Source organism: Hyperolius riggenbachi, chromosome 6 (genome assembly GCF_040937935.1).
Source record: "Hyperolius riggenbachi isolate aHypRig1 chromosome 6, aHypRig1.pri, whole genome shotgun sequence".
Taxonomy (NCBI): Eukaryota; Metazoa; Chordata; class Amphibia; order Anura; family Hyperoliidae; genus Hyperolius; species Hyperolius riggenbachi.
In genome coordinates, this window is record NC_090651.1 from 391058745 (window position 1) to 391072779 (window position 14035).

Here is a 14035-nt window from a genome sequence, read left to right on the forward strand (position 1 = left end):
GCGCGCCCGCGGCCGCGGCTTGCCACAATGCTGCTCCCTCTCCTCCTGATTCCCTTGCTGCCCTTCCCCTTGCCCAAACCGCGCTGGCTGCCACTTCCAGACATCTTCAATGTTTTGGGCGTATAGACAAAAGTTTTTTAAAAGGGCGGGTGAAAAGTGGGGTACTTTAATGGAGTGGGTTGGTTGGTGAGGTGACTGAGTGAGTGTCCCCTAGTACAGTAAGTAAGTAGTAACAGTCAGGAAGTACAACTAGCAGTTACAATAATCAGTAGTAATCACAAGTAAATTTAGTGTGTGTACACTCAGACAGTGAGTGCACGCACGCAGGAGCTAGTAGCCTATGAACACAGTGACTGAGTGTCCTAGACTCCTAGTACAGTAAGAGTAAGTAGTAACAGTAAGTAGAACTAACTAATTACAATAATCAATCAGCGATCAGAAGGAAATGGAGTGTGGGTGGTGTGTGTACACTCAGACAGTGAGTGCACGCACGCAGGAGCTAGTAGCCTATGAACACAGTGACTGAGTGTCCTAGACTCCTAGTACAGTAAGAGTAAGTAGTAACAGTAAGTAGAACTAACTAATTACAATAATCAATCAGCGATCAGAAGGAAATGGAGTGTGGGTGGTGTGTGTACACTCAGACAGTGAGTGCACGCACGCAGGAGCTAGTAGCCTATGGACAGTGACTGAGTGTCCTAGACTCCTAGTACAGTAAGAGTAAGTAGTAACAGTAAGTACAACTAACTAATTACGATAATCAATCAGCGATCAGAAGGAAATGGAGTGTGGGTGTTTACACTCAGACAGTGAGTGCACGCACGCAGGAGCTAGTAGCCTATGGACAGTGACTGAGTGTCCTAGACTCCTAGTACAGTAAGAGTAAGTAGTAACAGTAAGTACAACTAACTAATTACGATAATCAATCAGCGATCAGAAGGAAATAGAGTGTGTGTTGTGTGTGTACACTCAGACAGTGAGTGCAGTGTGCACACGCAGGAGCTAGTAGCCTATATGAACAGTGACAGTGAGTGTCCCTACGGGTACAGTAAGAGTAAGTAGTAAGTAAGTACAACTAACTAACAATAATCTATCAGTAATCAGAAGGAAATAGAGTGTGTGTACACACAGACAGTGAGTGAGTGCACACACGCAGGAGCTAGCTAGTAGCCTATAAACAGTGACAGTCAGTGAGTGTCCTACTCCTAGTACAGTATAACTACAATACTATTAGTAAAGGACAGCAGAAATACTGGTATAGATGAGAGAAATAAACAGAGGACAGCTGCCCACAGAGGCAAGGCCCCCCTGAGGCCTAAACCTGTAAGCTTGCAGCAGCTGCCTGTCTCTAATGTAACACACAAGCTACTAACTAAAATACAATGTCTAAATAACTAACAACAATATAGGTGTGTATAGGAGGTGTATGTGAGCAAAAACGCTAGGTAAATGACCACAATAGAGCTCTTGCTAAGCCAAAGCACAAAGGAGCAACTCTCTCTCTGTACAAGTCTCAGGCAAGCACGGAGAAACGGAACATGGCGGCCGCTATTTATAGGGTAGGGGCTGGCCAGGGTCCCCCTCTGTGATTGGCTGCCGTCAGAGGGCCTGGGAGCCCTCTGATTGGCTCTAAGGACATCAATCTGGGCTATGACGCTATTCGAGCTCGGTACCGAGCTCGAATAGCGCCGGGTTGCTCGAATAGCTCGAATAGTGAATGGGCTATTCGAGTGTACTCGGATAGCCCATTAGAATAGCTCCAGCTATTCGGAGCTCGAATACCGAGCTCGAATAGCTGAAAAAGAGCTCGAATATTCGAGCTACTCGAATATTCGAGCTCTGCTGAGCACCACTGATAAGATGTTACCCTGACACGATGACTGCCCCTAGTCTGTCTTTGATAACGTAACCTACGGTCAATTCGAATGGCCGATGAGATGGCCTCATCGACCGTTTTGGGCTCGGGTAGACTGAACATTAGGTCGGAGACCTCATCCGACAGCCCAGACAGGAAATAATCAAACAACGCATAGGTATCAAACCTGGCCGTAACTGACCACCTACGAAACTCTGCCGCGTAATCTTCGACTGAGCCTTTGCCTTGCCGCAAAAGCTTGAGCTTCCGTTCAGAGGTTGCAGCAAGGTCTGGATCGTCGTATATTACTGCCATGGCTTTAAAGAATTCCTCCACTGAGGTCAGAGCTGTATCTGTGGAGGGCAGGTTGTATGCCCAGGACTGGGAGTCGCCAGTTAACAAAGTCTTAATAAAAATGACCCGTTGGGTCTCAGTTCCCGAGGATCGGGGTCTCAACTCGAAATATGATAACACTCTACTCTTAAAATTCCGAAAGTCAGATTTGTGGCCGGAAAATTTATCAGGTACAGGCATACGTATGTCATCACTAGGAGGGGATCGCACCGAATCAACTGACGTCTGAAGGGTTCGCACAGAGCCTGTTAGGGCATCAATTAAGGCTTTGTGCTGGCCCAGTGCTTGATGGATGTTATCCACCGAGGTGGCAAGCATATTCAGAGGGTCAGCGCGGGCGTCCATCTGTTTTTTGGTCTGGCGTTCTGTAACGATCGGTGAAGCACAGAGAGGATCTGATTACCGGTGATCTGCAGTATCACAGGGAATACAGATGTATACCAGATTATAAGTGATCTGCAGTATCACCGATAATCCGATATACCAGCTAATCTCTGTTCACCTGAGTAGAGTGTAGTGTTTTGGTGTAACAGTAACACTTTGAGGACAAAGTCTCAGCACAGTCAGGAGTACTGCATGGATTCCTTACGCAGACCTGGATTCTCCAAGACGGGAGGAGTCAGGCTGACAGTAGGAAGGATTGTCTGAAAGTAACCCTCTGGAGGAAGTGTCACTAACAGAACGGGAACCGCCTCTAACAGTAAGGTCGGTTCTCGAGGTCAGACAAGCCAGGTCGTACACACACGGACAGATAAAGTACAAGATCAGAAGGCAAAGGCAGAGTCTAAGTACAGGCAGGGTTCGGCAACAGGGTATCAGATATATCGAGGTACAAGATCAGGAGGCAGAAGCAGGGTCTAGGACGAGCCGGGGTTCGGCAACAGAGTATCAGAAATATCGAGGTACAAGATCAGAGTTCAGGAGGATAGTCAGGCAGGCAATAGGTCATAACAGATAATCACAATCAAACTAGTACTTTAGCTATCAACAGAATCTAGCTAAGTGTAGGATTACAGCTCCAGCTGGTCCCGGCACACTTGCGGATCTGACTACGGATCTGGGTGCTCCCACATATGTGATCGCAATGCCAGACAAAGAGCAAGTGAACAGCCAGCAGTATATATACACAAGGACCTTTCCAGGACCTCCCTAATTGCTGGACCAATGAGAGTAGTGGAAAATGTCAGCTGACCCGCCTGGTCAGCCGACTCCCTTCTGGCTGTTATTTAAGCTCTGCCTCTGTGCTCGCGCGCGTGTCACTCTGAGCCTTGGTGGACTATCAGTCCCAGCCACACCAGTACTGTTTTGCAATGTATCCAGAGAACCGAGTGCGGGAGCCGCCTCCAATGCGGATTGCGCCGTTACCAATGCGGATTCCGCCGTTACCAATGCGGATTCCGTCGCTCTGCCTATGCGGCATGCGGCATTTTTTCCGCGTTGTGACGCCATGCTGGACGCGGAAACAGCCGCCTCACCTTGAGAGGCAGCGGCTTTTCCGCGTTTCATCACACCAGGCTTTCAGATTGGCCATTCATCGGTGCCAAGAAGTCTGGGGGGAAAGTAGGTTTGGAGTAGCCCCCTGCTGGGGAGGGAAGCCTTCTCTGAATAGAGTCCCCAGCTGGTGACTAGAGAGGTAATGAAAGATAAACATTCTAAGCTAATTAACACATCAAAAGACATCCTGCATCTAAGTCAGGGGCAGAGGAGAAAACTTGTACTTTAAAAAAACAGGAATGTCCGTTCTGATTCCTGTAATGGCTGCACAAATTTAGCTAGACAGCGATCAGAAATTGGACTGCGCGGCTCCTTCCAATTCGCCCACGTTTCTCATGGCTGTTCCGTGACAGGTAGGTTGTCGTTGGAAGTGATAATTAGATTTGTATTAACAACGGGTGACTTTTCTGTTTGTTTTTTTTATAGCAAAATGTCATTTTAAGGTTAGTTTTCTGATGTGTTAAGGTCAGTAAATAACTCAAATAGCTTTGATTGATTAGTTTAGTTGGACAGAAGGATAGACTTTTTCTAATAGTACCATTTCCGATTTCCAAAGTGTGTGATTGCACAGGTTGTATATGCATTTGGGTTCTTTGGTTGGGTTGGGATTTAGGGGACTGGTGATGTTTACCTTTTGTTTCTTTTTTCTTTTCCCTCGGGAACCTCTTTTTGGATTCGGGGAGTGTCCTTTTCATGAGTTTCCTTGTGGGGTTCGCTGAGTGTGCAGGTATTGGGCTTGGTAGTGGTATGGATAGGATGTTTTCGGAAAGGGAGGAGGGGAGCTCTAAAAAAGAGGACATTAGGGTGCTGTTAGGATTACTATTAAGGGCTGTGGCTACATTGGATTTATCAGTTAGTGGTTTGAAGAAAGTTGTGATGGAGGATTGTTGTGTGTATGGGACCGAGGTGGGTGTGGGGATTGTTGTTGGAGGTGAGAATATCTGAGCGGAGGAGAACTGGGCAGAGTTAGGACTGATATGAATGGAAACATTTGGTGTTGGGGGTTCTGATAAACACAGGCTGATCTGTGATGTTGGTGGATTTTTTTTGGGGGTACTGGTGGTAAGGTTTAATGTGAGATTTTCCTCACAGTTAGTGGCTAGAGATGGGCCGAAACGGTTCGCCGGCGAACGGTTCCAGGCGAACTTTGGGGGTTGGTCAGGCGAGCTTTGTCCTCAAAGAGGCTACCATATTGATTTCCTTTTAAGCAATACCAGTTACCTGGCTATCCTGCAGATCCTCTGCCTCCAATACTTTTAGCCCTAGACCCTGAACAAGCATGCAGCAGATCTGGTGTTTGACATTTTTGTAAGATCTGACAAGATTAGCTGCATGCTTGTTTCTGGTGTGATTCACACTACTGCAGCCAAATAGATCAGCAGGGCTGCCAGGCAACTGGTATAGCTTAAAAGGAAATCAATATGGCAGCCTCCATATACCTCTCACTACAGTTCTCCTTTAAGCAACCTAATGGTTCTATTGCATTGAGCATAAATGTTAAATTTTAGGCTAGCTTCACTTACTTCTGTAGTGGTACAGTGCTTAGGGTGACATGCCCACCACACAGTGAGATCTGGGTTCGATTCCCAGCTATGGTATGATGTATACTGGTTTTTAAAATAGTATAATTCACTGGCAGAAGAGACCTTCCTCCCTCCGGTAGGAGGGAGGAGGGAATAGGTAGAAGGGTAGAAGGGTAGAAGGGAGGGAGGAGGGTAATTAAAATCTCCCTAGCAGAGTGTGTAGCAGCTGCCCCATAACTAATTAGTGTAGGTAGGCAAATGGTATAAAGGACCTTGCTTGGAGGAGAGAGGGTGGGCGGGTCCTCCAGCAGTGATGTGTATTTCACTCAATTAGGTGTGGCTCCAGGTATTAGAGCTTTTGAAACATGTTTTCTATCATTTTTCCAGTTGATAGAATTTTTTAAAACTTTGAAAGTTCGCCTCCCCATTGAAGTCTATTGCGGTTCGCGAACTTTTTCGCGAACCGAACCTTTCGCGGAAGTTCGCGAACAGGGTTCGCGAACCTAAAATCGGAGGTTCGGCCCATCTCTATTAGTGGCTTTCTGTAAGGGAGAAGCAATTGGTGTTGGAGCACTCATGTTAGGGGCCTGTTGTTGTTGGTCCTCCGGTGCTAATTTGTTTTTGTCGATATGTGCTTCATCCGTATTTTGTGACCCTGTTGGTATTGGTTTCTTTTTGGGAGGTTGATAGGGTGGTTTGGATTTGATTGGTGGAGTAAGATCTGTGAATTTAGTGAAATCAAAAGTGTTTGGTGGGATAGTTGGAGGAGTGAAAAAGGTGTCTTTGGGTGTATCGTTATTATGGGGTGTGGTGAGGGGTGGTTGGTGGTGTTCAGGAATTTTAAGAGGGTTTTGGTGGGATGTTGGTGGTAGAAAAATTGGTGGGAGTGGAAATGGTGGGAATTTGAAAGGCGGTGGATGTAGTTTGAGGCTCATGAGGGGTGGTTGTGTTTGGGGAGGAGTTGCAGTGGGAGTAGTAGTGACGCAATTGGGGGAAGTGTGGGGCCACCCGGTTTTGGTGTGGGTCTCCGTTCTCTTTCCTTGTGCTCCGCGTAAGCTAACTGGTACCGGTTCAGTTTTCTAAGTTTTGTATCGACTGTGTCACGCTCAAATTTACTGAGTCATAAGGTGAGATTGGAGAGGAGTGGGGTGTATTGACTGCTTCCACAATTTAAGGACAGGAATACTTTGCATTTGGTGATAGTGGGTTGTAGGTCATTAACAATGTTGGTTCTTTTGCTAATGATCCTCTCCATCATCCCCTTTGTACATCAGTGGTGAAAATCAAATCTTTGGGAAAGGCAGATAAAGTTTTTATTCTAATGCTGTCTGGCGATATTTTTTCGTCTATATAGCATTGCTGCATGGCCAGAGCAATCCAGCGCGACGGCCATGGACGAGCTGAGCTCCTTCATTCCGCTAAGCTGGTTAATGTATTATGTTATTCATTTCATTAATGTATTAATTTTAAATGTTGTTAGTCTAAAACCAGATTTCTTCTGACCCACAGTTATATGCTCCTGTTCTGACTGCCTGATGAAGCGGGGTCACGCCCGTGAAACGCGTTGCGCAATACCTTGTGGAGTGTATTAATAAAAAATGTTGTGTTATAACCTAACTCCAAGAGAAGAGACCCAGCACTGTCTTCAAGTGTATTATAAGCTCTTTTATTTATTTAAAGCATCAGAAAGACAAAAAGGGCAAGTCTGTGCGACGTTTCGAGAGGAGACTCCTCTCTTTCTCAAGCTAACAAGCCCTCTGAATACATGAACCACAATCAGCCTTAAATAGTCCTTGCTCCACTAGGGAGCCAATCAAAATGGTCTGGACGCCCTGCCATCAACCAATTAGGTTAAGTTCCTGCTTGTAGGCCCTCCCATCTGGTGGAGGACCTGATGGGGAACTACATCTATTTATACACTCCAATCATTTTAAAATGGCCACTGGAGGGCCGACCAATAAGGGTAGAGCATGTTCTGAATAGAAAAAACTTCATTCAACCATCATGCGGAAATCCGCATTGAAAATCCGCATGTGGTTATATTCAATGCGTATGCGTAAAAACCATATTCCAATACAATTACCACGCGGAAATCCGCATTGGAAATCCGCATATGGTTAAAGTCAATGCGTATGCGTAAAAAAGTACGCGTAAAAACCCGGAAGCAAAAATCGTCTAAACCATAGACGTTTCAATCCAATCGCCTATACCGGTTGCGCATTAAACTTATCTTTTCAGATTAAAAAGTGTACATGCTCCTAACCCTAATAGGAATGAGTGTCAACAATATATAATAAGAGAAATCTGAAAAAATGAAAAGGAAAAAAAGTGACAAAACTCACGCTAGGTGTCTGGCGGTCACCCACAGCGGCGGCCAGACACCGAACATTGCAACAAAAACAATAATCACATCTCACCCTCCCAGACTGGCATCCGCCTCAATAGCGGCGGCCAGTCTGGGCCGGCGAGAACAAAAATTACCAATTCTGTCCCGACTGGCGTCCATCCCTGGCGGCCAGTCGGGAAAGAAACAGGCAAAAAATCAAAAAAATATTTTGAAGGCCAACCCGGACTGGCGGCCACATACCAGCGGCGGCCAGTCCAGGAGAGCCAACAAATCAACATAATCAATAAATAAAAAGGTTTTCAAAAAAATAATAATACATTTCTCTATAAACTCCTCTCCCCCCCGACCGGCGGCCACCAATTGTGGCCGCCGGTCGGGAAGGATCGGGGAAAAAAAGAAGAAACAGAACCAACCCAAAAAGAAGACTCCAGGCGTCCAGACCAAAAAACAATCAGCAAGACATCTATCTATAAACACATGGACCCAACTCGCACTCCCGGTTAAGACCCCCTGGACCAAGGGCTAACCTAATACGTACCTTTACTGTGTCCTTTGCAGTGGAAAAGGGCCCACCCCTGCCGCGTCCAGTGAAAAATGGCGCCGGGTAAATAATGGCGCCCCCTTCTGCCCGATATTGGTTTAAAACAATATTTATCGTTTTAAAGGTTAAAATAGTGCAGACCTTTTGAACAAAATTTATCGTTTTAAAACTTGTTTTTTTTTTGTCCTGCCTGAACGATATTTATCATTTTAAGCCCTGCTTTGCTGCCATTTGGAAAATGTCTGCACGCTGACTTTAACGTTTAATAGCACAGCCCCCTTAAAAGCTAAAAACACCAAATTTGCAGGGAATGTTAATAAGAAATTGTGAACAAGAGGAAAAAAAAAATTCAAAAAGACCTTATAGTTTTTGAGAAAATTGATTTTGAATAATTTCCTTCTGACCGTGGGAAAATTAAACGCCCACCAACTTTAGCGGTTAATAGGAAAGCCCCTTTAAATGCCAGAAACACCAAATGTGTAGGTAATGTTAAGAAGAACAGTAGGAACAAGAAGATTTTTTTTTTTTCAAAAAGACCTTATACTTTTTGAGAAAATCGATTTTAAATGTTCAAAGAAAAAAACGATACATACATTTAAATCCCGTAATGACATTTCTGCAGGAAACAATTCCCGCCGACTTTAGCAGTTAATAGCAAAGTCCCCTTAAATCCTAGCAACGCCTAATTTGCAGGATATGTTAAAAAGATACTGGGAAATAATATTTAAAAAAAATAATAAAAAATTGTATTTATTTTTTTTTAATTTAAATTTTTGTTTTATGTTCTGAGTGTGGGAAATTTTTTGAAAAAAATGATGTGGGGTTCCCCCTCCCGAGCCTCTGTAACCCCTTGCCCCCCATGCAGGCTGGGAAAGCCAGAATGCAGAGCCCTGGCCGCCTGGGGCTTTGCACCCTGAGCTATACCAGCCCGCAAGGTCCATGGTAGGTGGGGGCTCCGGAAGGGAGGGGCGGCCAAGCCTCCCCCTCCTCCCTGGAGCCCTTGTCCAATCCATGGACAAGGGGTTCTTCCCCGCCTCCCTTGCCCCAGGAGGAGGTGGGGTGACGACTCCCTGGGGGGGTTCATGGTGGCATCTGGGAGTCCCCTTTAAGAAGGGGACCCCCAGATGCCCACCCCCCTCCCAGGAAAAATGAGAATAGGGGTACAAAGTACCCCTTACCCATTTCCACAAAGGGTTAAATTAAATAAAAACGCAACCACGAGAAAAGTATTTTAATATTCTTAATTAACCAAAAATACTTACCTGTACCTTTAAAAAAATGTTCCCACGCCAATATATCCTCGGAAATGATCCAACGAATAACAGTATATTCTTATCTTGCGACCTTCAATTAAGTTGATTGAAGATCTCCAACGCCCCCCACATAGCAGAGAATGCGTCCTTTGGGACGCATAGCTGCCGCCTCTCGCTGTCCTCCCCGCCTCCTCACCTGTCACTCTCACCTAGGCTGGCACCCGGTGCACCCATGGGTGTTGTCGCCCCCGCCTCCACCTGGGGCAAGCGAGGCGGGGAAGAGCTCCTTGTTCATGGATTAGACAGCGGCTCCGGGGGGGGAGGGGGAGGCTCGGCCACCCCTCCCCCCCGGAGCACCCCCATACCATGGACCATGCAGGCTGGTATAGCTCAGGGTGCAAAGACCCAGTCGGCCGGGGCTCTGCATTCTGACTATCCCAGTCTGCATGGGGGACAAGGGGTTACAAAGGCTCGGGAGGGGGGACCCCACGTCATTTTGTTTTTTTTAAATTTACTATTAACTTTTTTTTCATGTTCAGAGTGTGGGAAATAAATTTTAAAAAAAATGACGAGAAGTCCCCCCTCCCAAGCCTCTGTAACCCCTTGTCCCCCATGCAGGCCGGGATAGCCAGAATGCGGACCCCCAGCCGACAGGGGCTTTGCACCCTGAGCTATACCAGCACGCATGGCCCATGATATGAGGGGGGGCTCCGGGGTGGAGGGGCGGCCAAGCCTCCCCCTCCCCCCGGAGCTCTTGTCCAATCCATGGACAAGGGGCTCTTCCCCGCCTCCCTTGCCACAGGTGGAGGCGGGAGCGACGACTCCCTGGGGGGGGTTCATGGTGTCATCTGGGAGTCCCCTTTAAGAAGCGGACCCCCAGATGCCCACCCCCCTTCCAGGAGAAATGAGTATAGGGGTACAAAGTACCCCTTACCCATTTCCACAAAAGGTTAAATGAAATAAAAAGGCAACCACAAGAAAAGTATTTTAATATTCTTAATTAACCAGAAATACATACCTGTACAAAGTAGAGGCTTAGAATGTGTCCTGTGCGGACGTATAGCTGCGGCTCCCGCGGTCTCTCCCCACCTGCCTGCACCTGGCACCCTCACCTAGGCTAGCACCCTCTAAATTTGTTATACTTAATTAATTATATCAAGCCCTTGTACACCCTGGAACCATCAGAAGTACCCCCTGGGGTACGTGTACCACACGTTGAGAACCTAGGATCCAGAGGCACCGTACAGGTCAGCTCTCATTGGCAGGTATTAGCTGGGCTCTGGAATTACCACAGTTATCAAAGTATCATATCAGGAAAAAAAAAACAGTGTAGAATTCAATAAATAACTCTTCAATTTTCAATCAATCAAAAATAAAAAACAACAACCTGTATTTTTCAATTTTCATCATCATGGCCTGAACTCTCGCCAACGTGCGCACGAGCACACCCATCACTACACAAACATTGCCGCCCAGAGGACTGACATTTTATGTCCTGAGAGCGTCAACTAATGACAAGTTTTTGTGGCTGTTTGCGGCAGTGCATTACACAGTGAGTTTGGTGTGTCAGTGTGAAGCAGTACTCTAATTACACTACCTGCTGATCCATGTATACACACGCAAGATGCTTTCAAGCACTTTATGCCTTCAACTTAGGAATGCAATGGCCTCGATTCATCAAAACTTGTCAAATCAATTACCGACAGCTCGGTAAAATACGAACGAGATAAGTTGATTTCAGGATTCATGAAAGTTATCTACAGCTGTTAGCGAGCATTCGGTAATCATTTGGTAACGATGCGATAAAACGGAAGAAAGTGCAATTCATGAAAATGAAAGTGGGCGTGGTTTAGCGTTACATTTAGGATTAGTTATCTCCTTCACTGCTCTGTGCTTATTCCTGTCAGATCATTGCTGACAGAGAAGATGGAGCCATTGGAAGTGGTTATGTATCAGCTGAGAGTGATTCAAAGGTGCAGAAGGGCAAGAATAAGGTCTAGAACCAGATCAATTTGCAAGAGAATGGATTTATTTGCTGTACCAGGACATCGGCATGTCTCTTGAATCATCTTGTAAGAGAACACAGGCAGTGCCAGGGGTAACTAATTTGCTAGCTGCACTATAATTTTTTTAGAAAAGGCTCCTATCAAATTGTGGGATTGTCCCAACCACTTTCAGAATCCTGGTCCAGGTGTTACGCCCTATTCGGAATGTTGCTACGTAGTGCTCAAAGGACTGCCTTTTACCCACAATTCCATGGGAATCTTATGGCCTTGTGTTAAATTACTGCTGTAAAGTGGAAATATCGACATGTTACCGAATGGTTACCGCATTGTTATCGACACGTTACCGAATGCGGAAAAGCCTTGATGAATACAACTAGAAATCGATAAACTTCAAATTCGGTAATTTAACAAACTGGAAAAAGTTATCTCAAAGACAATGATGAATCGAGGCTAATGTGTTTTCTGCCTTTTAGGGATTATAACTCTGCTGTGCGACAAATCCTTCATTTTCCCCGCCATGCCCCCCTCCAGGTATTAGACCCCTTGAAACCTCTTCTCAATCACTTTTGTGGCCAGAAACAGTGTTTGTAGTTTTTAAAGGTCGCCTCCCCATTGAAGTCTATTGTGGTTCGCCAAGTTCTCCGGCGGACTTTTACTTTTCTTCGGTCCATGAACCCAAAATCTGAGGTTCGAGCCATCCCTATTCTTGGTGCTTTATAGCCAGTACTATGGGCAACCGCATGCTTCAATATAATGTATGAGTCTGTGCTTGTCCTCACAGACTGAAGATTCAACAGTTTTACCCTATCTTACTCATGTTTATCACAAGATATCTCTTGTTATGCAATTTATTATTATATTTAATAAAAACAGTGTTACAAAAAAAATATGAGTGATTATTATAATTACAGATGAAATGAATTACGATTTTTCCTGAAATTTTGCATAACGATTTTGTATTATAATTTCAAATTGTATTTCAAAATTACGTCTATGCCAAATTTGTGCTCATCACTAGTAATCACTTACTACTGAAAAAAAAAACCTATATCAGTTTAGGAAGTTGTAGTTTGTGTTATATTTGTAGCTGAGCATAACATGTGTCATACAATTAAAGGGAATATTGAAGTTACCTTTTTTGTATTTGCAGAATTTGTTGATCACTACAGAGCCTTGGAGGAATAAAGATTTTAGCAATGGCCTATCTGAACCCCAATATCACACTGGATGGAAACACCATAAACTTCTCCATGCCTGGAACCTATGAAGACTATGTTGATGATGATCCTCAGAATAGCAGCTCATATTCTGATGACTATAACCTACAGCTTGACAAAGCACTGATATTTGCGATGGTGTTCTACTCTTTGACCTCCCTACTGGGGGTAACAGGAAACGGACTGGTCATCTACTTCACCACATTCAGGATGAAAAGATCTGTCACTGTTGTATGGTTTATTAACTTAGCCATAGCTGACTTTATCTTCGCATTTTTTCAGCCATTGACCATTGTTTACTATGCCCTTTATTACGGTTGGCCCTTTGGCAGATTTATGTGTAAGTTGCACAGGGAAATTTTCTTCATGAATTTGTATGTCAGTGTCTTTCTGCTCACAGTCATCAGCATTGATCGCTGCATCTCCGTAACTTGTCCTGTGTGGTCCAGAAATAACCGGACTCTGAAACTGGCATACATTGTGGCAGCGATAGTTTGGATCCTTGCGTTCATTTTTTGCTTGCCTTATATTATAATCGGGGACACAGATTTCTTTGATGGAAATATTATTTGTATTTTTGGGACAATTTCAGATTGGGACAATGCAATGTTTTGGCAAATAAGCTTAGTCATATCAAAGTTCATTGCTAGCTTTTTAATTCCTTTCACCATTATTGTGTCGTGTTACACAATACTTCTCTTCAGTATCCGAAGAAGGCAAATCACCACCACCAGCAAACCTCTCAAAATTACGGTAGCTGTCATCAGTTCATTCTTCATCTGCTGGTTTCCCTACCATGTCTTGTGCTTTTTGGAGGTGTTTCATATGGAAAAATATGACCCTCTTCATAAAGTAGTAGTCATTGCAGCGCCACTTATCTCCAGTTTGGCCTCTGTAAACAGTTGTGTTAATCCTGTTCTTTATGTCTTCATGGCTCAAGATTTCAAGAAAACATTTAGCTCCTCTTTTCAGGCAATATTTGAGAGAGCCTTCACAGAGGAATCTCCCCAACCAGATTCTGGTTGTCAGACACCGGCTATCACTTCTGAATTGTAGCGATCTGAAGCCCCTTTACCTCCATATTAGCGTATTACACTTCATTAAAGGACAACTATCAGGAAAACTTGTACAATGTAAAATACATGTGTATTAGTTGGGCATTTAGCTATCGTTTAAAGTAGCTTCACTTAGAGTAGAAAGTAAAAAATCTGACAGCTACACAATCTCCTCATGGGGTTTTTCATAACTTTCCTTTTTCCTTTAAGCAAGAAGTTTTGATCACTCCCTGAAAAGTATGTTTACAGTGGTGCTGGAAAGCCAGTCTCCTCCTGTGCACACTATTCTGACAGTTGGAGTGTGCCATTGCTAAACCAGAAGTGCTTGTAAATTGAAAGAATTCCTGAGAATCACCCATGCCAAGATGGATTACTCTAAGATCTGTCACA

The 14035-nt window shown here is 44.7% G+C and overlaps 1 protein-coding gene across 1 annotated transcript; it reads left to right on the plus strand.

Moving 5' to 3' along the window:
• Positions 1-12569: 12569 nt before the first annotated feature.
• LOC137522317 (chemerin-like receptor 1) lies at positions 12570-13646 on the plus strand. The gene has a single exon (XM_068242348.1). The coding sequence runs from the start codon at positions 12570-12572 to the stop codon at positions 13644-13646; it is 1077 nt and encodes a 358-aa protein (XP_068098449.1).
• Positions 13647-14035: the final 389 nt, after the last annotated feature.